This window comes from Lepidochelys kempii, chromosome 20 (genome assembly GCF_965140285.1).
Source record: "Lepidochelys kempii isolate rLepKem1 chromosome 20, rLepKem1.hap1, whole genome shotgun sequence".
Taxonomy (NCBI): Eukaryota; Metazoa; Chordata; order Testudines; family Cheloniidae; genus Lepidochelys; species Lepidochelys kempii.
Window position 1 is genome coordinate 9217657 of NC_136399.1, and position 24224 is coordinate 9241880.

General features: G+C 55.8%; 1 protein-coding gene across 1 annotated transcript; it reads right to left on the reverse strand.

The window, feature by feature from the left end:
• Nucleotides 1-5763: 5763 nt before the first annotated feature.
• PCP2 (Purkinje cell protein 2) lies at nt 5764-11785 on the reverse strand. The gene is made up of 5 exons (XM_073319213.1): nt 11669-11785; nt 11119-11144; nt 10071-10183; nt 9286-9449; nt 5764-5769 (listed from the first exon to the last, which is right to left on the reverse strand). Exons 1-5 carry the CDS (start codon nt 11783-11785, stop codon nt 5764-5766), a joined length of 426 nt encoding a protein of 141 aa, XP_073175314.1.
• Between the last annotated feature and the right edge of the window lie 12439 nt (nt 11786-24224).

Below are 24224 nucleotides of genomic sequence, written 5' to 3' on the forward strand. Positions count from 1 at the left end.
TGGCAGGACACTACTAGAGGTTCGTGCCCCACTTTAGTGCCATAGACACCCCCATCACTGAGCTATGTAGGAAGGGTAAGCCAGACAGGGTGGTCTGGACCGAGCAGTGTCAGAGCGCTCTGTGTGTGTTGAAGGAGGCTCTCGTCAAGGGCCCGGCGCTGGTAAACCCAGACTTTGTTTGACAAGCCCTTTATGGTGTTCACTGACACCTCAGACTCAGGGCCGGGTGCGGTGCTGATACAGGTTGACGAAAAGGGGGAGAGACATCCCATCACGTACCTGAGCAAGAAGCTGCTTCCCCAGGAGCAGAACTATGCACCCATAGAGAAGGAGTGCCTGGCCATGGTGTGGGCCCTTAAAAAGCTGCAGCCATATCTATTTGGGTGGCAGGTCACCGTGTACACTGACCACTCACCCCGACATGACTGCGCCAGATGAAAGAGGCCAATGCCAAGCTCCTGAGGTGGAGTCTGCTCCTTCAGGATTATGACATGGAGGTGGTCCATGTTAAGGGGAGTGCCAACATTATAGCAGATCCTTTGTCCCAGAGAGGGGGGCCTGAACTTACCCAGGCCACTGGCTAAAATTCGGTCTCAGAGGCGGGAGAGACGTGACAAAGTGGGGTTTTATTCATCTTGTTATGTTGTATGTGAGTCTCACTCTCTTATACTAATACTGTGCATGCCTCAGTTTCCCAGTGTACTGCACCAATGCTTAGGTGATGGGAATTGGGTGTGTGACTTTTGCTGAGGCCCTCAGGGCATGTGAGACTGTTCAGAGGTCTGCACATAGGTGATGGCTGGTGCCCTTTGTAACCTGAGACCCAGGAGGGGGTGTGACCAGGTGACACGCCTTGACAAAGAGAAGGAGGAGGAGCAATGGGAGAGTTGCTGGAAGCTGGCAGTCTGCTTGGGGAGACCAGAAGAGGGAGGAGTCCAGGGCATCTGGCCCAGGGTCCCCCCAAGATGGACTTAGAATCATAGAATCATAGAATATCAGGGTTGGAAGGGACCCCAGAAGGTCATCTAGTCCAACCCCCTGCTCGAAGCAGGACCAATTCCCAGTTAAATCATCCCAGCCAGGGCTTTGTCAAGCCTGACCTTAAAAACCTCTAAGGAAGGAGATTCTACCACCTCCCTAGGTAACGCATTCCAGTGTTTCACCACCCTCTTAGTGAAAAAGTTCTTCCTAATATCCAATCTAAACCCTCCCCCACTGCAACTTGAGACCATTACTCCTCGTTCTGTCATCTGCTACCATTGAGAACAGTCTAGAGCCATCCTCTTTGGAACCCCCTTTCAGGTAGTTGAAAGCAGCTATCAAATCCCCCCTCATTCTTCTCTTCTGCAGGCTAAACAATCCCAGCTCCCTCAGCCTCTCCTCATAAGTCATGTGTTCTAGACCCCTAATCATTTTTGTTGCCCTTCGCTGGACTCTCTCCAATTTATCCACATCCTTCTTGTAGTGTGGGGCCCAAAACTGGACACAATACTCCAGATGAGGCCTCACCAATGTCGAATAGAGGGGGACGATCACGTCCCTCAATCTGCTCGCTATGACCCTACTTATACATCCCAAAATGCCATTGGCCTGAACTGAAAGTCCCTGATTTCTGTGCTAACAAGCTCTGTTCTACGCCGTGTTTCTGTCGACTAATAAACCTTCCGTTTTATGCTGGCTGAGAGTCACGTCTGACTGTGGAGTTGGGGTGCAGGACCCTCTGGCTTCCCCAGGAGCTCCACCTGAGTGGACTCGCTGCGGGAAGCGCATGGCGTGGAAGGGGATGCTGAATGCTCCGAGGTCAGCCCCAGGAAGGTGGAAGCTGTGTGAGTTTCTTTCTCTGGCGACAGCATGCTCAGAGAGAAGAGGCTCCCCCAGAGTCCTGGCTGGCTTCTCGCCCCAGTGACTCCATGACATGTGTGCGTGCGTGTGTATATGTGTGTGTGTGTGAGAGAGAGAGAGAGAGAGAGCGTCCTCTGCGCTTACATCCCTTTGTGTGTGTGAGAGAGAAGGATCCCTCTGCTCTTATTCCCGTGTGTGTGAGAGATAGCCCTCTCTCACTCGTAAACCCATGAGTGCGCATGAGAGATCCCTCTGCACTTATCCCTCTGTAAGTGTGTGTGACAGAGGAGGTGGGGGGAGGGAGAGATCCCTCTGCTCTGATACCCCCTTGTGTGAGATCTCCCTGCACTTATATCTCTGTGTGTGTGTGATATCCCCCTGTGCTAACACCCTGTCCTGTGTGTCATCCCGCTGCTCTGATCCTCGCCTCTCTGTGCGTTTGATCCCCTTGTGCTTATCCTCCCATGTGTGTCTGTGTGTGGCTCCCATATGTTAATACCCGTGAAGGTGTGAGTGATAGGCAGAGAGATGCCTCTGGGCTTAGACCCCTGTGTGTAAGTGTGATCCTCCTGCGTAATAGCAGGCATGTGTGCGAGAGCTTCCTGTGATTATATTTTGTGGGTTTTTGATCCCGTGCACTAGTATCCCTGTGCGCGTGTGTCTGTGTCAGCCACCTGCACTAGTACCCCCATGCATGTGTGATCTTCCTCCACTTGCTCCCCCATTTGTGTATGTATGTGTGATCCCCCTGCACCTTTACACTCCGTGTGTGTGTGATCTTCCGTGCGTGATCCCCATGTCCTTATACCCACTCTCTGTGTTCGTGTGTTCCCCTGCCTTTATATCCTGTGTGAGTATGTGATCTCTCTGCACTTATATCCCTGTGTAGAAGTGTGATCCTCCTGCACCAGTACCCCCCCCAACATGTGTGATTCCCCTGTGCTTACATCCCCAGGTGTATCTGTGTGGAGGTTTGTGTGTGGTCCCCATGTGCTAATACCCCATTGTGTTTGTGCAGGTGTGATCCCCTCCACTAATACCCTCTGTGTGTGTGATTCCCCCTGCTTATATCCCTCTGTGTCTCTGTGTGATACTCATACGTGAATACCATGTGTGTGTGTGTTGGATTCCCAACACTAATGCCTCTGTGTGTTTGTGTGTAGGAGATCCCCCTGTGCTAATGCTCCCTTGTATGTGTGAGAAAGAGAGCGGGAGAGAGACCACCAAGGTTTCCCTCCTGTGTGTGTGTGTGAGTTCCCCCTGTGCTAATACACCACTTTGTGTATATCCCCCTGTGTGATTCCCCCTCTACTTATACACTCACTCCCACAAAGAGAGGAGTGTGTGTGCGTACGGGTGATGGTTATATTTCCCTCTGTGCATGTGATCTCCCTGCACTTATATCTCCCAGGGGTGTGTGTGTGTGTGTTCCACATCTGCTTACATCCCTGGGGGTGTGTTTGAGACAGCTATGCCCCTGTACTTATTCCCCACCATTTGTATGTGTGTGATCCCATTGGGTTTCACTTCCGTGTGTGTGTGTGTGTGCGTTTGTGATCTCCCTGTGTTTATACCTAGGGTCCTACCAAATTCAGGGTCTAATATGGTCAATTTCACGGTCACAGGATTTATATAATCGTAAATTTCATGATTTCAGCTATTTAAATCTGAAATGTCATGGTGCTGTAATTGTAGGGATCCTGACCCAAAAGGGAGTTGTGGGGGGAGGGCCTCGAAGCCAATGGGCAGAGGGCACAGGGGTAGACAGGGTACAGTGATCCCCCGGATCTGCCAAAGAATGTCCTGGGTGGGCTCTGTGTCACACTGGTCATCACAACACTTGTCAGATGTGGTGATGGGCAGTATGTGAGGGGCTCTGTCCATCTACTGAGCAGTCGGGTCTCTCGCTCAGTCAAGCAAGGCAGGTCGCTGAGAGGAGAACCACAGCCCCACCAGGCAGCAGGGAGAGACACTTGTCTCACGCTGGCTGGTCATGTGCAGACTGACTATTGTCCGGTGCACAATGGTGTCCGTTGACAGTCTGAGCAAAATGCTAATCAATAGATTGCAGGGCCGCAGGACAGAACAAACCCAGCCGGGTTCTCCCGCTCAGGAGTCAGACAATGAACTTTTGAAACTAGATCTGGGGCACCGAGGAACCCTGGGGAGCCCTTCAGTCTTTGAGGAAAAGCTGGGCTTGATCTCACGAGAAACTGGTGGAAAACGCCAGGAGAGGACCCCTGAGCAGACTGGGGGCTGCCTTGTCAGTTCTCTTGTGGTGCTAGCAGGCCTGTTATTTTATCCCTTTGTTTCCAACAGTCTCACTGTCGGTCCCTCCAATCCCTGTTCTCAGGTGAGCCAGTCGTTGTTTGCCCTGTATCTGTCTCAGGGCTGTGTGCTCAGCCTGTGCTGAGCCTTGCCAGCCAGTGTGTGCTTGGCCTTGGGAGCAGCGGATCTGCGCGCTCTGGGAGCATTCTGGGGATCGGGGCTGGGATTGGCACAGGGATGCTGCACCTGCTGCTACCTAGACAGGGGGAGTGAGGCCTGGGGTGGCCTGGAAGGCCGTGCATGGGGTGCCAGAGGCTGATGGAGTCAGAGAGCCGAGCAGGCCCAGCCAGGCTCCCTCATGGTGAGGACAGGTGGGTGCGAGGTGCCTCAGAACCCTGGGTACCCCGGGGAATGCGTCACTGAGTGTGTGCGACCCCTTTGCCCTTATAGCTGGCGTGCGTGTGTGTGATCCGCCTGTGCTTATGTCACAAGCGTGTGATCTCAGCGCATTCATACCCCCTTGTGTGTATGATCCCCCTGTGCTAATACCCACACTTGTGTGTAGACCCTCTGTGTGTGTGTGTGTGTGTGAGAGAGAAAGGAGACCCCCGCCGATACCCCCAGGTGCGTGTCTGTGTGTAATCTCTCTGATCTTATCCCCCCGTATGCATGTATTTGTATTTGATCTCCTTGCGCTAATACCCCATCATCCCATATGTGTTATTCTCAGTGCACTGATACGTTGTGTGAGATCCTACTACATCAGTCCCTCCGGGGCACCTGGCGTTGGCCACTGTTGGCAGACTGGATACTGGGCTGGATGGACCATTGGTCTGACCCAATGTGGCCGTTCTTATGTTCTTAATACCCATGTGTGTGTGGGGTCCCCATGCGCGACTACCCCTGTTTGTGTGGCTGTCTATTATTCCCCCTCACCACGTGTGATACCCCGTGACTGAGATCCCCCTGCATTAACACCCTGTCCACGTACCACAGGTGTGTGGGTGCGTGTGTGAGGGAGCCCATCGCACTGATACCCCCCGCGTGTGTGTGCCCCTTGTCCATGTACCACAGGTGTGTGTGGGTGCGTGTGGGAGAGCTCCCTGCACTGATACCCCCCGCGTGTGTGGCCCCTTGTCCATGTACCTCAGGTGTGTGTGGGTGCGTGTGAGAGAGCCCATCGCACTGATACCCCCCCATGTGTGTGCCCCCCAGTCCTTTCCCAAGTTGCCTTGTGTGCCCTCTGCCCTGTGTGTCCATCTCCCTGCTGTCCTGCGGGTTCCTGCAGTTCCATCCCTGTACATCCGATGCCAGTCCAGGATCCCCATGCCCCTGGCTCGCCGGGCACATCCAGCACTGTCCGTCTCCTCCTGGGCACAGGCCCCATTTACTGCCTGTGCCACGACCCACCCGCATGTCCCTGGTGAGAGTCCCCTTCCTCTCCCCCCCGCCCCCCTACTTCCTCCCCCATCCCCCACTGCAGTGCACAACGGGTCCCTGGGGCACCCCGAAACGGACACCGACCACCAGGAAACCAGCCAGGCCTTTATTGGGGTGCTGGGGTTGTACAGAGCGGGCAGGGCAGGTGCTGCAGGGCACAGGTGCTATCACAGCCGTCAGGCATGTCGGCTCCTCCCCCCGCCACGGGGGCGCTCACTTCTGCAAAGAGGAAGAGATGGCGTTGGGTGCGGGGAGCGAGGACGGACCCTGGTCAGCCCCCCCCCCCACCTCGCCCAAGCTCTCCTGCACACACGCGCATGAAGCTTCTTCCCAGAGGCAGGGGTTGGATTGGCACTCGGCCCCTTCCCCCACTGTGTGTATTCCCCCTCTGCTATCTGCCCCCACTGGAGTGTGCGCACATGTGTGATGTGGGCCCCCCCATGTACAGGGCACCCTGCCCCCCAGGTATAATTCATAGATTCTAAGGCCAGAAGGAACACTGTGATTCTGTAGCTTGACCCCAATATTGCACAGGTCCTGGGACTTCCCTGCATTAATTTCTGTTTGAAAAACTTCTCATCTTGATTTTAAAATGGCCAGTGCTGGGGAATCCTGGGAAATTAATCCAGTGGTTCCTTCCTCGCCCTGTTACAAATGTATGCCTTATTTCTAGTCTGACTTTCTCCCCCCCAGGAGTGGGGCGCAGCCTGGCTCTAGCTGCCAGGCTTTCCTGTCAATTTCATGGCAGCATGGAGCTGTGAAACTGACAAGACAGCCAACAGCCCTAAGTAGGGCAGTGTCTGCATGGAGGTAAGCCCTACCCCTCTCATGGAGGTGGAGTTGTTATGTCAGTGTAGTAGGGTACTTACAGTGGTGGGACAAGGCTGTAGGTGGACACTGAGTTAGGCTGACGTACGCTACCTTACATGACCTGTGTAATGTAGACCAGGCCTTACAGACAGTGACCAAGTCACCCCTTAACCTTCTCTTTGTGAAGCTAAATGAAGCTCCTTGAGTCTATCACTAAAAGGCAGGTTTCTGATCCATTCAGCATTCTGCTGGCTCTTCTCTGCCCCCTCTCCAGTTTATCAACATCCTTCCGTTGTGGGCACCAGAGCTGGACACAGGATTCCAGCAGCGGTCGACCAGTGCCAAAGACAGAGATAAAACAACCTCTCTGCTCCTACTCGAGATTCCCCTGTTGATGCATCCCATTAGCTCTTTAGGCCACAGCATCCCATAGGGGGCTCATATTCAGCTGATGATCCAACCCCCCCACCCCCCCAAATCTTTTTCAGAGTCACTGCTTCCCAGGATAGAGCCCACTCTTGTAAATAAGGCCTAGGTGCTTTGTTCCTACATACAGTGATGTGTGTACTCCCCCCATCCCTTCCCTGTCCCCTGTCCTCCTGGGTCTGTGCGCTGCTGCCCCCTGCTGGATGCATGCCCACCTACACTCATGTTTGTGCCACCTTCTGCTGCCCTGCAGAGCACGAGGGTGCCCAGGGTCCAGTGCATGTGGGTCAGGCCTTTTGGGGGCAGCCCCAGTCCATCGTCCCCTCTGGCACCGGGACTGGAGCGGGTGTGCCCTGGATGCTCTATTGCTGTCGCTGGGGACATCACAGCCGCTGGGCCTTCCCCCCACTTGCTGACTCGCTAGGCGAGAGCTCCCCTCGGTTTCTGCTGCTCCAGGCCAGCTCCCACTCCCCCTCAGCCCCTGCCACAGGGACTGGAGCTGCTCCTGCTGGAGGAGAAGAGCTGAAGCCTCCCTGCTTTGGTCCATCTCGCTGGGCTGCTCCCCTTACAGCCCTTCCTTCCTGCACCCCAAGCTGTTCCCCAGCCCCCAGGAGGTGTTCTTGGCCCTCCTGAGTATGTGAGCATCACCCCCCCAGCAGGGCCAGAGAGCTTGGCTAGCACCCCTACTTCCACTGTGTGCGTTGCCCACCAGTGACCCCAGTTCCTGGTGGCCTCATGGCCTAAGCCTGGACACGGCGCCAGCTCGTGCATCCCAGAGAAGCCTCATGTGGATACATGGCACAGACAGGCACAGTCAGCAACCCCCTGCCCCCCCAAGGCACAGCCAGTGAGGCCCCCCAAACACACTCAGACGAAACTCCAGCCGGGCACATCAGAGAGAGAGAGAGTTAGTTATGTTAATTCACATCCAGACGAGGACAAGTGATGTTTGGCATGGGGGAAGACACAGATATTAGTCACAAGCCAGACACAGGGCCGGTAGAGAAGCCATAGCAAGACAGAGACCGGGAGGGATGGCAGAGGACCCCAGGGGGGATCCCAGCCACAGATACCGCTCTGCTGTGTGCTTAGGGGAATTGCCAGCTGGCCAAGGGGGTGTATCCCTGATTGGGGTTCCATGCCCCACTGATGCCATGTTTGGATTGCCAGACTCACCCTGGGCTGCTACAGCCTGGGCCCCTCACTCAGCTCTGACCAGGCAAGTGAAACTGGTGCAGAGGGTTTAGGAGTGGAAAGTGTGTGGTACTGAGGAGCAGGACTCCTGGGTTCTATCCTCAGCCCTGGGAAGAGAGTGGGGTCCAGTGGAAGCAACGGGGAGCTAGGGCTCCTGGGTTCTATCCCCGGTTCTGCAAGGGAATGTCTGTCCCCCCAGGGATCTTGATGGCCTGCGGCTGCTGAGGCATTTCATTGCAGCCAGACACCACCAGAGGGTGCCAGGGCTGGACTGAAATTCCCAATCCCCCAGGCGAAGGGCCCTGTGCGCCCTATGCTGGCTCTAGGTGTTATGTCTGGGGCAGCACCAACCTTCCTTGTCCCCCCGGCCCTAGACCAGCCCTGGGCTGCCGGCTCCCTCTGACTGAGCCAGCTGGGACGCCACACAGACGCTTTCGGTGGTCTGTGCTAGTGGCTGCCTAGGTCACCTGGGTTGGGTTCTGATAGGGTGAGTGAAGGTGGGGGGGGGGCATGGGGCAGCCCACGTGGGGGGGCACCGACATGGCTGAAGGGGGAGCGAGTTGGCATGGGGTGGTGGTGGCCACCAGCCACTTTCCCCTGGCGCTGGGGCCCTGAGCCCGACACCCAGTGGAGCCGATGGGCACTGCGCACTGGCTTCCCTCTGGGCGGGCTTTGGATCAGGACTCAGCGCCAGGTGCTGTCAGCCACTGCGTTGCTGAATTGGGGCGGAGGAGAGCCCCCTACCAGGGCGAGGAGCCCTGGTGCTGGGGGCTGCGCAGGTGGGAGGGGGCCAGGACAGGTGACGGGCGCTCAGTGTGGGGGATTTGGGCTCTGCTCACCCCTCTAGCTCCCTCAGCTCGGGAGGGCTCCCGGCACGGGAGGGCTCCCGGCACTGGCGGGCAGTGGAGCCTGGTTCTCTTGCTTGTCTGGGCCACACCTGGCACATCCTGACTCCACGTGGCCTGGCCCAGGGGCTAGCCCCCCGCGGCGCAGGGGGGATGGGAGGGCCTTAGCCGTGAGTGGTGAAGGCACAGTTCAGTTCTGTGGGGCCTCCCACAAGGGGCTGCTCCCACCTTGCCCTGCACTCCGTCACTGCCCTCTTTCGTCACACGATGTTCTGACAAACACTGCCCCCTCCTGGATGCCCTCAGGACTACATGTGCGATACGTCACCCCCTAGGGGCGTTCCCAGCTCTGCCACATCCAATGGCTTTGCTCCCTTTGCCTAGGCAATGCCCTGATTCCTCCCTCCATGCTGCCCTGCCCATGGTGCCCCCCATCCCCACGCGGCCGCCCTGCTCTCACCTTGGTGGGCCCGGAGGCTGGCTTGCTGGGGGCGTTGCGGTCAGTGTTCTGGAAGCCTGGGAGGTAGTTGAAGCTGACGCGCTGGTCGTCCATCCGCCGGCTCTGTGTGTGCGCCAGCATATCCAGGAAACTGTCCATCTCCGGCGGGGGGCTCGGGCTGTCCTCTGTGGAGGGGCAGACACAGGTGTGAGGGAAAGGCCAGGCAGCTCCCAGAGGGGGCCATGATGCTGGGCCTATTTCCCTCCCCTTCAGGATATGGCCATGGGGCCCTCCGACACTGCATCCCACCTCCCACCACAACAGCCCCGGCCATGCCCCTCCAGTCCCCCCGCCCCACCCCTACACTTACAGAGGGAGCTGTAAACCTCACAGAATGCACCTGACCACTTGTGTGATGGTGCCCACGGGCCTGGCAGTTCCTGCAGCGGGTGGCATGCCCAGCCCCAGCTTGGCAGAACCACACAGGGCTGTCATTGGGGCTAAAGTTCCCAAGCCCCATTTTCAACCCAGCCCCAGTGCTGGACTCCTCAGTTTCCTGGAGCAGAGAGTTCCACAGGCCGCCCCCTGCCCCTTCAGGGACCCATGTTGTCCTAGAGATGAGCAGTCCTTGCTGAGCCCATTCCCACCCCCATGCCCTGGGGCAGGACTGTGGCCAGCCAAGTCTGCTGCTGGGCGAGTGGGCAGGCATAGGGACGGATGCTGTGACCTCTGGTTCTAAACCCAAGAGCCGCCCGACCCCCCTGCCCCCCCCCCACACCAGGACTCACGCTTCTCCGGGTCAGCACCGCTCTTGCCATGTACGATCTGGATGTTGCAGCGCTGCTTGTCCATGCGCCCACCCTGCACGTGGGTCAGCAGGTTGAAGAAGCCTTCCTGCTCTGGGGAGCCCGACTGTGAGGGGAGAGGAGGGGGCGGGTGAGATGGGGTGTGGGGGAGAGATGCCCCCCAGTGACACACTGCCCCCAGCCTTCCTGCTGTGAGACCCTCCCCCCTGGACACAGGCAGCCCCCCGAATGTCTCCTGTACAGCACCCCCTGGAGCCCCAGGCCCCAACATTCAGCCCGTCTGCAGAGCTCAGGCACCGTCACCACCACTAGGGGGCGTTCACAGGCCCACAAGGGACTCCAGCAGGGACCTACCCCACAGCCTGAGATGGAGGCTCAGCCCCATCCCAGCAGCAGCTCCCCCACCCCAGCAAGGATACAACCCCTATAAGGCTTCAGACCCTCCCCAGGCCACCCCCCACCAGGGCCTCATCCTCCACCCTCCAACCTCCCCCCCTTGCCTGGACCAAGGCCCCTCCAAACAACAGTCTGAACCTAAAGCCATCAGAGCAATCTGCGCCACAACCCAGCTGAGAGACCCCCAGCCTGCCCAGTGTTGGGGGGCCACAGCCTTCCAGACCCCATCTAAGAGGCCGGACAGTGGCTGTAGGTAGGGCATACCACATCCCACCCCAGAGCACCGCCTCTGCCCAGCACACCCACACCCCTGTCTCCCGGGGCAAAGCAAACAGGTTCTGTTCCCTTCCCCTGGGCACAGAGCGAAGGCCCCAGCCGGGCACAGCCCCTCCTACCCCCCCCCCCCACACACAACATTTTAGCTAATTTTAGTTAGTTTCTAGGCACTTGGTGGTGTGAATGGGCTGCTAATCCAGCCTCTGCCCAGCCAGCCACCCTGCCCTATGGCACTGTTCACCCTCGGCTGGTGATAAGGGACAGGGCTTCACACTGAACCGTGGCTTGGGCCCAGCAGGTTACACAGAGCCAGGCGTCTATGGCCGTGCCCACGGGCTATTCAAGGGGCTTTGCCCAGGTCCCCGCCTGCTGGGATCAGGGCCCTGCCCCATGCTGGGATTTCTAGGGGACCCTCACTGCAGTGGACCAACAGAGCATTGAGGCCAGAGCAGGAGAGCTCTGTAAAGGGGGTTCCGCCCCCAAATGAAGGGGAAGAGCTTGACTCCAAGTGGGTAGCGCTGGCTGAGGGGACTCTGGGGTGCAAGCAATGGGCACCCAGGATTGGGCAAGGCAGGGAGCAGCTGCCAGGCTCGGTGAGGTGAGGGCAGCCTCCTCCTGCCTGCTTGAATCTTGGCCTCCTTGCCCCCCCAAGGCCAGCTAGTGCGGCTGTTGCTGCCAATGGCCTCCCCCTGGTCCTGCTGCCCACCTCACCCCCTGGCACTGCAGCCTTTGGCCCACGTCCTCTCTCCACAGCCAGCCCTGCCACCCCTTGTGCTGCCCATTGCAACATCACTCACTCCAACTGTGCCACCCACCCTCCCCAGCAATCCTGAGTGGCGCTGCAATCCCTTGTTCGCCCCCCCAGGGCTCCCCGCTGTGCTACCCCAACACAAGCCTCTGTCATGTGGGTCCGAGGATGGGGTTACGATCTCCACTAGCTGGTTGGTGCCCAATTCTCCTTGGTCTTCCCTCCCAGGCTCTTCCTCTTTGCTCTGATCACGTCTCGTCAGCCCTGCCTTTGCTCTGCCAATGGCCGCCCCCATTGCATGCCCCTCTGCTGCTTGCTCCCATGCTGCCCCTTGGGCACAGAACCCTCCAGTCATTTACAAAGCCCCCCCCCCCCCAATCCCTCCATGGGTCTGGGCCGCCTCCCAGCCGGCATCAGCCTGCCCAGCCCCATGGAGCCCCTCTGCTAAGGAGCAGGCCCATTCACTGCCTCTCTGCTGGAGAAGCTTCCCAGGGTAAGTTTGCACCCCAGCTGGGGGAGGATAAAATGCCATAGAGGGCCTGCTGCTGCTGCCAGCCTAATGGAGTTGCTCCTTTTGCTCACATGCTTGGAGGGTTTGTGCAGTGGTGTTCACAGGTGTGAGTTCAGAGCTTGCCGGGGAGGGGGAGCCGGTGCTATGATACTTTCAGTGTGCTGCTGAAACAATCGCAAGGCATGTGCTCCTAAAGCTAATGGGCGTGTGTGTGTGTCTCTGAACCTTTAGGGGACTTGTCCTCCAGCTTCTCTCTCATCATCCGTTGCAGGGGACCCAGGCATTGGTGGCACCCTGGCCCCTCCTGTTCTCTGCCTGGGGCACACAGCCACTTAGTCTCCTGAGGGCTGAAACGCTTTAGTTGAACTGGAGAGGTTGGGCTCAGGGGGCTGGTGGCCTGTTGTATCCAGGAGGCCAGAGTAGCTGATCTGATCATCCCTTCTGGCCTCAAACTCTGTGAAAGTATCTGCTGCTTTGGCTTGTTATTGTTCTTGAGCATACACTCTAGGGGGCTATTGGTGTGTAGATGCTACAATGAAATGTTGCATTTGTGTTTGGTGCTCTGCATTTCCCAACACCATCATTCTCTTTGGCAACATAGTCACGGAGCTGGAGACCCCTCAGGGTTTGGTTTGGGTGTTGTTAAGTAGGTGTGCGTTGTAATGCTGGGATTTTAGTTGTCCGGCTGTCCTCACCCACCGCTACAGACTGACGCAGTCCTGGCCAGCCACAGGCACGCCGAACCAGCAGGGAGTTGAAGCGAGACAAATTGAGACACGGAACAAGGCACCATTTGTTAACAGTTTGAGTGAGATTCTCCCAGCACCTGCTCTAGTTCACACAGGAATTAATGCAGGCGAGTCCTAGGGCCTGTGCTATACGGGGGATCAGACGAGATGGTCACAATGGTTCCTTCTGGCCTTGGAATCTAGGGCAATTGGGAGTCACAAGGTTTCTCAGAGGACTCACTGGTGGGTTCTGGTTTCTTTCACAGAATCACAGAATATCAGGATTGGAAGGGACCTCAGGAGATCATCTAGTCCAACCCCCTGCTCAAAGCAGGACCAATCCCCATTTTTTGCCCCAGATCAACTTAACAGCCCCATCAAGGATTGAACTCACAACCCTGGATTTAGCAGGCCAATGCTCAAACCACTGAGCTATCCCACCCTCCCAGGTTTTGAGCTTTTAGGCTAATTTGCAAGCACTGACAGCTCGAAACTGCCTGTACAATTTTTTGAATGAAAGCGGAGCCTTTGATGGACTCATGGGCCTCCTGGAGCTGGGGATTTCAGAGAAGCACCAAATATCCCGAGACTCGTGACAAAGCCAGGTGAACTGGCGACAGCTGATGGAGGAAAGGACCAAGCAGCATTTGCGGAGGTTTTGCTTTCTTCGTCTCCCTATCTAGCTGGGCCAGAAGGGACCGTATTCATCTTCCTTCTGCGTCCCACAGGCCAGAGAGCCTTGCCCAGTGGTCGCTGCACCATGCCCAGAGCTTCCTCTTGAGCTGGAGCCAATTTTTGCAAATGATACCCAGTCTCCTCCGAGGGAAGGAGAATCTGCCACATCCCTGGGCCAGTTGCTTCCCTGGTTGTTTCCTGGCACCATGGCCAGTTAGTCCTGAATTTGTCTTGCTTCAGCTTCCAGCCATTGAATCCTGTTCTGCCCTTTTCTGCTGGATTGAAGGGCCCTGGGCTGCCGGAAAGCGCCTCTCCCTGGAGGTGTGTATAGCCCGGGGTCTGGTCACCTCCGAGCCATCTCTTGGAGAAATGGAATGGACTGAGCTCCGTTAGTCCCCCGCACCAGGGCAGGCTTCCCAGACCTTGAATTTCTAGTCTGAGCCCGTGCCAATTTGTTACCCTCCTTCAGGCCAGGTCTACCTTGCAGACCTATATCGGGATAGCTGCGTCACTCAGGGGTGTAAAAATCACCGAGCTAAGTCCTGTGTAGCCGCTGCTATGTCGGTGGGAGGGCTTCTCCTGGCCACTCGGGGAGGTGGATTAACTTTGCCGGCGGGAGAGCTCTCTCCAGGTCAGCGTCTTCATTAAAGCAGTGCCTCAGCGCAGCTGCAGCAGCCTTGCCCTCAGTATCCAGTGATGGTCCCAGTGCTATATACAGAGGTAACCCCCCTACCCCCGCTGCTACTGAGATTCCCCAGATCCTCCACAGCAGGACGGCATTAGCCCTCTTAGCCACAGCTCCTAGTCAGCTGGTTCTCACCAGGACCCCTAAGTCCCTGTCTGCACATCCCTAGCCTTTAATTGTGACTGCATTCCCTGCTCCTAGATGCATGACCTTGCATTTGGCTGTATTAAACGCGCATCGTTCACAAGCCAAGCTTACCAAGCGACCCAGCGCACTCAGTATAACTGACTTGCCCTTAGCAGTATCCCCGCTCCGCAGCGTGTGGGTCAGCGACAAACGGTACTAGCCAGGATCTTACATTTTCTTCCAGCTCCCAGAGAGAGACATTGACTATCACGGGACTGAGATCACAGCCCCACCACTAGAAACACCAGGCCCCATTTGCAATTACTTGTTGAGAATGATCAGGGATTTTTTAACCCATTTAATAAGGGCTGAACTGATTTTGTACATTACAAATGCAAATAATCCTGCTGTTCTGGCTTGCAGGGGAGAGGTGGTTGTGTAGCCTAGCTGATGGATCTGATCTACAGTAATATGACTGAGCTCTTGTCAGCCATAGCTCTGAAAGCACTTTACAAAGGAGGGCAGCAGCATTATCCCTATTTTACAGATGGGGAAACCGAAGCACAGAGCAGTGGCATGTCTTGCCCAGGGTTACCCAGGAGGCTAGTGGTCAAGTCACTGAGTCCCAGTAAACTGCTCTATCCACTGGACCAAACTGCTCTATCCCAGATTCCCAGATGGACACTGGCCCACCACATGACGGCAGAGTTTGCCATCGGTGGGAAATCTCCAGCCCAGTGATCTATTTGCATATTTCTCAAAACACAAAAACCACAAGGGCCCAGCTCCTTAACGGGACTTAGGCACCTAACCCCCATTGATTTCAATTAGGCACCTAAATCCCTTTGATTTGAATGAAGCATCTAAGTCCCTTTGAGGATCGGGGCCCAGGCGCCTCCTACTGCACCCAGGCAAAGTCAGCGCTCTGTTACACGCCGTGCCAGCGGTGAAGCTGTCTGTGCCCGCCTCACCCTGTCCGTGCTGCTGCTTCTGCCACAACCTCCCCCCCACCCACCTTGGTGCAAAGTGCCCTGGGAAGTCTCCAGCGCCCCACGGGGGTTGGCGCATGAGCCAGTGACACCCACCACCCTGCTCTAGGGCGAGTGTATGGCACCTGCCCTGGGCTGCGCTGCGGAGTGGGGCTGTGCAGTGGCTGGAGGGTCCCCCGGCTGCACCAGGTGTCTGTGTCGTGGCATTAGATGGCACCAGGGTCTGACCCCCTGCTCCACACCAGCGAGGATTTACCCTGCGAGATTTTCTTGGCCTTGCTCTCTGGGTCTCAGGAACAGAACGGGCCAAGCAACAGGCTGCAAGCGGGGAAGGGACAGGGGTCAGGAGAGGTCATCTCTGCCCAACCCCCCCAGTCTATTGGGATTGGGAGAGGGGCTTCGCTGTGGACTAGCTCCTTTCTCCTCCAGGGAGTTTGGGGATGAGGGATGGTGCGACCGGATGGATGGGGGCAAACAATACACAGTCTCTGCCCTGGGTCTAGTCAGAAACAGGAGCTCCTGGAAATCTTAGAAGAGAGCCCCAACCCCATGGGGGGAGCCCCAGCTCCACTAGGGGGAGCCTCAGTCCCATTGGGACCTCAAGGCTCTGGCCTTTCAGGGAAGCACCCCAAATCTGGGGAAATTCCCCATCCTTGATCTCTGACCCTTCCAGGGACCCCGGGTGTGGGGAAGGAGGGGGCAGGGCAGAGATAGATGGTGTCTCTGCCCACACTGACCAGCAGCCCAGAGGTGAGGGGGAGGGAGGTGGGAGCAGGGATGTCCTGGGCAGGCGGGAGACAGTAAAGCCAGGTCAGGCTGGGGCTCCCCAGAAGGCCCAGCCCCCCGGCCATGCTCAGGCTGGGCACCAGGTGTTCAAGGCGCAGCCAAGGCGTGAGGGGGCCCGGGGCCTGTGGGCCAGAGGGGAGGTGACCTGTGGGGAGCAGTGAATGGCCAGAGCAGTCATCAGGTGGCACAGGAAGCAAGGCAGGACGCGGCGGGATGAACTGCGGGGACAGAGCCACCGGGAGGGATCCGCCCCGGGGCCTGGGAGGTGCCGTGCTGCACAGGCCAGGGAATTGAGGGATTATGGCTCCATGCCGGTCCAGCGGCTGGAGTGTGAAAGGCGTTAAGGAGTGAGCACGGGAAGCCCTGCCCTGTGTTATGCAGTGATGTTTGCACCAGGCACCTGAGCTTGGACTCCCTCTAAAGACAATGGGGCCAAAATCCACAACTGATGTAAATTGGCATCGCTCCATCTGTGTCAATCTCCCCCGAAGAAATCAACGGAATGAAACCGATTTATACCAACTGTGGATCTGGCTCCACTGACTCCAGTGCAGCGAGGCTGGTTTACACCAGCGGGGGCCCGGGCCGAGATATTTGTCTCACACTGGGCAGGTCGGAGCAGGATGAGGGTGGTGAAACACTGGAATGCGTTACCTAGGGAGGTGGTAGAATCTCCTTCCTTAGAGGTTTTTAAGGTCAGGCTTGACAAAGCCCTGGCTGGGATGATTTAACTGGGAATTGGTCCTGCTTCGAGTAGGGGGTTGGACTAGATGACCTTCAGGGGTCCCTTCCAACCCTGAGATTCTATGATTCTATGATTTCTCTGCAGTTTGAAGTGACTCAGACAAAGGGCTCCTGAATTCAGATGCCCTATGGAATGTGCCAACACAGCTCCCCCCATCCACCCATCCCCTGCCAGGAGGGGTACCAGTCCCTGCTGAGCCTGGCCACTGGGGTCACAGCTGATTCACCCTGACTTCTGAGCTTATCTGCATTACACTTGGTGGTGTTGCCAGGGGAATGCCAGTCCCGCGGGCTCAGGGCAGGAGCACAGGAGCCGGGGAGCCCAGCCAGATGGGGCCAGATCTCCCTGTAGTGGGAGAGATCCCCATGTGATCCAGGCCCTGGTGACCTTGGCAGCAGGCTGGGCAGTGCCAGCTTGCCTGGTGTTTGATAATGTCCTTGGGGTGACGTGCTCCCACGTCCCTGCCACAGGCGGGCAGCTTCACTCCCACCATGGAGGAGTGTCCCAGTGGGGCTAGAACCGGGACCCCACCTGGAGCGAGACTCAGCAGTGGGCTGCCAGGTGCCTGTGAGCTCCCCCTCTTTGATCACTAGGGATTTGCCTCCTGCCACAACCCATGGCTGATCTGTGCCCCTGGGGGGCTGAGAGCTGGGTGGCGTGCCCTGAGGAGCTGGCACGGAGCCACGCCAGCAGCTACACATGTCTCCCAGCCGCTCACTCCCCCACCCCACCATCAGCCGTGGTGCTCAGCTCCCCCGAGCTCTGATGCTGGAGCACTCACACGGTGACTGCGTGACACTGAGGGACCCATGGGCACTGCGCCGTAGGAAAGTGAACGACAGACACAGGCTGGAGACAGAGAGCGCAGAGTGCCAGGGCAGATCAGTTGAGAGGTAGGAAGGAGAGAAATGGGGGAATTGGGCAGCCTGGGAGCAAAACCCTGCCCCATGCTTGCTCCCCCCGGTCCCACCATGCCTGATGCTGGCTACTAAACAATATGCCAATACACATGGCACTGCCCTGAGCACAGTGCCACCCTCCGCCCTGCATCATCCTTTCCCTCATGTTGGAATGGCTTGGCCCCAGACAGGAGTCGAGTGCCACATCTCCAGGAATCCTTGGCAGCCAGGTCAGTGCACTGACCATTAGACACTTCTGCCCCTCTAGGGCCTGCCCTGAGTCCTTGGGCTGCCCTGTCAGCCCCATGGACCCCTGGCCTCAGGCCTTTTACCCCACAGGGGTGAGTGCCCTACATCATCCTGTCCCTTGTGCTCTCAGCCCTGCGAGGTGGTGGGGCCTGTATGCAAATTGCCCTGTGTGCCCCAACAGCCCCTGGGGACCCCCCTGTTGTGCTCATCCCCTGTGACACTTGTATTATAACCTACCAGGCACCAGCTGCAGCCCCTACCGGGATCTGACAGGAGGGCAGGTCAGATATCCTGGATGAGCTGAGATGCCCAACAAGGCCAATGTGCTGATCGTAACAGACCAGCTCATAACAACAGACAATCCAGGAAGTTTTTGGAGAGTGCTGGGGACAACTTCCTGGTGCAAGTGCTGGAGGAACCAACTAGGGGCCGTGCTTCTCTTGACCTGCTGCTCACATACAGAGAAGAATTGGTAGGGAAAGTAGAAGTGGGTAGCAACCTGGGCATCAGTGACCATGAGATGGTCGAGTTCAGGATCCTGATAAAAGGAAGAAAGGAGACCAGCAGAATACAGACCCTGGACTTCAGAAAAGCAGACTTGACTCTCTCAGGGAACTGATGGGCAGGATCCCCTGGGAGGCTAATATGAGGGGGAAAGGAGTCCAGCCTATTTTAAAGAAGCCTCACTGGGGGCGCAGGAACAAACCATCCCAATGTTCAGAAAGAAAAGCAAATATGGCAGACAACCAGCTTGTCTTAACAGAAAAATCGTCAGTGAGCTTAAATACAAAAAGGAAGTTTACAAGAAGTGGAAACTTGGACAGATGACCAGGGAGGAATATAAAAATATTGCTCGAGCATGCAGGGGTGTAATCAGGAAGGACAAAGCACAATTGGAGTTGCAGCTAGCAAGGGATGAGAAGGGTAACAAGAAGGGTTTCTACAGGTATGTTAGCAACAAGAAGAAGGTCAGGGAAAGTGTGGGACCCTTACTGAATGGGGGAGGCAACCTAGTGACAGATGAGTGGGATAACCTGAGGAACTCAATGCTTTTTTTGCCTCGGTCTTCACAGACAAGGTCAGCTCCCAGACTGCTGCACTGGGCAGCACAGTATGGGGAGGAGGTGAGCAGCCCTTAGTGGCGAAAGAACAGGTTAAGGACTATTTAGAAAAGCTGGACATGCACAAGTCCATGGGGCCAGATGCAATGCATCCGAGGGTGCTGAGGGAGTTGGCTGATGTGATTGCAGAGCCATTGGCCATTATCTTTGAAAACTCGTGGCGATCGGGGGAGGTCCCGGATGATTGGAAAAAGGCAAATATAGTGCCCATCTATAAAAAAGGGAAGAAGGAGAATCTGGGGAACTATAGACCAGTCAGCCTCACCTCAGTCCCTGGAAAAATCATGGAGCAGGTCCTCAAGGAATCCATTTTGAAGCACTTGGAGGAGAGGAAGTGCTCCTTCCAGGAACAGTCAACATGGATTCACCAAGGACAAGTCATGCTTGACCAACCTGATTGCCTTTTATGGTGAGATAACTGGCTCTGTGGATATGGGGAAAGTGGTGGATGTGATATACCTTTACTTCAACAAAGTTTTTGATATGGTCTCCACAGTATTCTTGCCAGCAAGTTAAAAAAGTATGGATTGGATGAACGGACTATGAGGTGGATAGAAAGCTGGCTAGATCGTTGGGCTTAACGGGTAGTGATCAACGGCTCGATGTCTAGGGACATGTCAAGTGGAGTGCCCCAGGGGTTGGTCCTTGGGCCGGTTTTGTTCAACACCTTCATTAATGATCTGGAGGATGGGATGGATTGCACCCTCAGCAAGTTTGTGGATGACACTAAGCTGGGGGGAGAGGGTCCAGAGTGACCTAGACCAATTGTAGGATTGGGACAAAAGAAATCTGATAAAGTTCAACAAGGACAAGTGCAGAGTCCTGCACTTAGGACCGGAGAATCCCATGCACCACTACAGACTAGGGACCGAATGGCTCGGCAGCAGTTCTGCAGAAAAGGACCTGGGGATTCCAGTGGACGAGAAGCTGGATATGAGTCAACAGCGTGCCCTTGTTGCCAAGAAGGCCAATGGCATATTGGACTGTATTAGTAGGAGCATTGCCAGCAGATAGAGGGATGTGATTATTCCTCTCTGTTCGGCACTGGTGAGGCCTCATCTGGAGTACTGTGTCCAGTTTTGGGGCCCCCACTACAGAAAGGATGTGGACAAATTGGAGAGAGTCAGAGAGAGGGCAACAAAAATGATTAGGGGACTGGGTCACATGACTTATGAGGAGAGGCAGAGGGAACTGGGGTCATTTAGTCTGCAGAAGAGAAGAGTGAGGAGGGATTTGATATCAGCCTTCAACTACCTGAAGGGGGGTTCCAAAGAGGATGGAGCTCAGCTGTTCAAAGTGGTGGCAGATGACAGACCAAGAAGCAATGGTCTCAAGTTGCAGTGAGGGAGGTCTAGATTGGATATTAGGAAACACTATTTCACTAGGTGGGTGGTGAAGCCGTGGAATGGGTTCCCTAGGGACGTGGTGGAATCTCCATCCTTAGAGGTTTTTAAGGCCCAGCTTGACAAAGCCCTGGCTGGGATGATTTAATTGGTGTTTGTCCTGCTTTGAGCAGGGGCTTGGACTAGATGACCTCCTGAGGTCTCTTCCAAGCCTAATCTTCTGTGATTCTATGAACTGCCATGGAGCAACTGCACCTCAATCCACTACGCTGGTCTCTGCGCCTCACGGCAGACCAGTGGCCCTTCTATCCCAGTATCCTGCCCCAGACCAGACCAATGGGCCCATCTCGCCTGGTATCTGTGACCCAAGAACCTCATAATGCCAACTGACAAGGGGGTTACAGAAGTCTCATGAGCCTGGCATGTATATTCCATGCGGGGGTGGTTGGGGGCAGTCCTTGTAAGCAGGTAGCCCACTGGTCAGTAATGTCGGGAGATGTGGGTACAGTTGCCAGGTAAGGAGTTAGGTGTAGACACTGAAAATATGAGTTAAAGCCGTAGCAAGCAGTCAGTCACCAGCAAAGGTGAAAGGAAGATTTTCTCCAGACAAGAAGGGAGAAATGTGGATTGTTGTTGGAATGTGAATTAAGCAGGGGAAGCTAACTGGATGGCTGCCCATTTACATAGGAAGTCACATGTTAATGAAGAGAGGAAAGTCACCAGCACAGAGGAAAACACAAGAGGGGTGGTGGTGGGGAGGAGTACCTTGTCTATATGCAAAGACAATGAACTCTGAGGCAGATGTAGGAGGCAGTAAGTGGACAGTGTGTTTACATTCAGAAAGACGGGATCTCAGCCAATCTGGATTGGAAACAGTGTGGAGGACTTTGGGCGCTGCACATAGGTTAGCCTGTGAGTTCAGTGCCTAGAAAGCGCGTTCTATTCTGTGTAAGTGTTTGATCCCAGTACCCTCACTCACTCTCTCTTGAATCTTTGATGATCAGTGTTGGGATGGTGTCAAATTATTATTATGAATTGTTGTGACTGCCCGAAGGGTCGGTCCTCTGGCCGCTTTTGTTCAATATCTTCATAAATGATCTGGAGGATGGCGTGGATTGCACCCTCAGCAGGTTTGCAGATGACACTAAATTGGGAGGAGAGGTAGCTACGCTGGAGGGTAGGGATAGAATACAGGGGGACCTAGACAAATTAGAGGATTGGGCCAAAAGAAATCTGATGAGGTTCAACAAAGACAAGTGCAGAGTCCTGCACTTAGGATGGAAGAATCCACGCACCGCTACAGACTAGCAACTGAATGGCTCGGCAGCAGTTCTGCAGAAAAGGACCTAGGGGTTACAGTGGACGAGAAGCTGGATATGAGTCAACAGTGTGCCGTTGTTGCCAAGAAGGTCAATGGCATTTTGGGATGTAGGGGCATTGCCAGCAGATCAAGGGACATGATCATTCCCCTCTATTTGACACTGGTGAGGCTTCATCTGGAGTTTTGGGCCCCACACTACAAGAAGGATGTGGAAAAATTGGGAAGAGTCCAGCGAAGGGCAACAAAAATGATTAGGGGACTGGAACACATGAGTTATGAGGAGAGGCTGAGGGAGCTGGGATTGTTTAGCCTGCAGAAGAGAAGAATGAGGGGGGATTTGATAGCTGCTTTCAACTACCTGAAAGGGGGTTCCAAAGAGGATGGTTCTAGACTATTCTCAGTGGTAGAAGATGACAGGACAAGGAGAAATGGTCTCAAGTTGCAGTGGGGGAGGTTTAGGTTGGATATTAGGAAGAACTTTTTCACTAGGGGGGTGGTGAAACACTGGAATGCGTTACCTAGGGAGGTGGTGGAATCTCCTTCCTTAGATATTTTTAAGGTCAGGCTTGACAAAGCCCTGGCTGGGATGATTTAGTTGGGGATTGGTCCTGCTTTGAGCAGAGGGTTGGACTAGATGACCTCCTGAGGTCCCTTCCAACCCTGATATTCTATGAAGACCCTGCTATAAAGGACTTTTGAACCAGAGGGCCTTGGGATAACCAAGACCCTGATTCAGGGGCCATTTGACAGACCAAGCAGGGCTGGTGCAAGGATGTTTCGTGTCTTAAACGAAACTTCCACGTTGCACCCTCCCCCGCTGCCCGGGAGCCCTGCGGCAGCTGTCTGCCCTGAGGCACCCCCCCTGCAGCAGCTCCTCGGCTCCGGGAGCTGCCGCTCCACTTCTCCTGCCTCCCAGGCTTGCGGCGCCAATCAGCTGTTTGGCGCTGCAAGCCTGGGAGGGAGAGAAGCAGAGCTGGGCGGCGTGCCCAGAGGAGGAGGTGGAGCAGAGGTGAGCTGGGGTGGGGAGCGGTTCCCCTGCATTCCGCCCCTTCCCAACCCCCCAGTTACTTGCTGCAGGCGGCCCTCCCCGCGCCCCCCTGTCCCAGCTCACCTCTGCTTCACCGCCTCCCTGGAGCATGCTTTTGGCCACCCCCAACCACTTGGCGCCCTAGGCGGCTGCCTAGTTTGCCTAGTGGTTGCACCAGGCCTGAGACCAAGAACTTGAGAGGGGAAGAGAAGAGAGGAAAAGAAGTCTCCATCTAGGACTGGTAGCTATACCTGCTTTGTTTGCCAATCAGGATACTTTTCAGAGTAACAGCCGTGTTAGTCTGTATTCGCAAAAAGAAAAGGAGGACTTGTGGCACCTTAGAGACTAACCAATTTATTTGAGCGTGAGCTTTCGTGAGCTACAGCTCACTTCATCGGATGAAAGCTTGAAAGCTCATGCTCAAATAAATTGGTTAGTCTCTAAGGTGCCACAAGTACTCCTTTTCTTTTTGCGAATCAGGATACTGTGTAAGGCCAACATAATTACTGAAGGTTTATGCTTGGGGAATTGAGGCTTATCAGGGAGACATATTATATAACCGTTCACTGCTTCTATGATTCTTCCTCAAAAAAATTGCTGTGCATTGAGCAAATTTAATCTGAATTTTCATGGTACCGGTAACAATCTGCCCAGCTGTGGGCCATTAAAGATCCATTTCAACAATCAGCTGACTCTGGTTTTCAGGATCAGTACATCCCAGTGCTGTGGTGTGATGCCAAGTGCGGACCCTGAGCTGAACCGGACAGGCTGGCGTGTGCTGCTCCTTTGGTAGAAGCAGAGCTGGGAGTAGCCAGTGTCTGCGGCTGGTGCCACAGGGGGATGCTTCCAAGGGACTTGGACTGCTGTTAACTTGCCAGGCCAGGGCACGGCTTGCACAGCTCAAGTGGCTAATGGGCTGGTGGTGTCAGGGAGATGCCACCCAGCTAAGCACAAGCAAGCCTCCCTCATGCTGGAGGCTGGGTGGGGGACTCATGTCCTGGGTACACCAAAAATCGTCACAGTGTCTCACCTTTCCCCGCTGCCCACAACTGCTTTGGTAGAAAACCTGAAACTCCCAGAATACTCTCAAACGGACAGATTGTCAAAAGAGCTCAGCACCCAGATACTCCATTGGTCGTAAGGGCTGGGGGGGGGGGGGGGGGGGGGGCTGATCTCGTCTGGGGTCTGGGCAGCGCCCGGCAGAATGGGGGCGTGATCTCGGCCGGGGTCTGGGCAGCGCCCGGCAGAAAGGGGGTCTGATCTCGGCTGGGGTCTGGGCAGCACCTGGCACAACGGGGGCCTGATCTCGACTGGGGTCTGGGCAGTGCACGGCACAACGGGGGCTTGATCTCAGTCAGCATCCTCCAGTGGAAAATGGACAAGGTGCCTTGACCTTGGCCAATGGGATCCTGGCTTTAGGGCCCTGGCAGGAGGGGCTGGATACTGAGTGGTTGGTGAGGAGTCACATTATTTAAGATAGTGATGGGTTCCGGGCACCCACTAGAAGGGAAAGGTCCCGTGTCCCATTC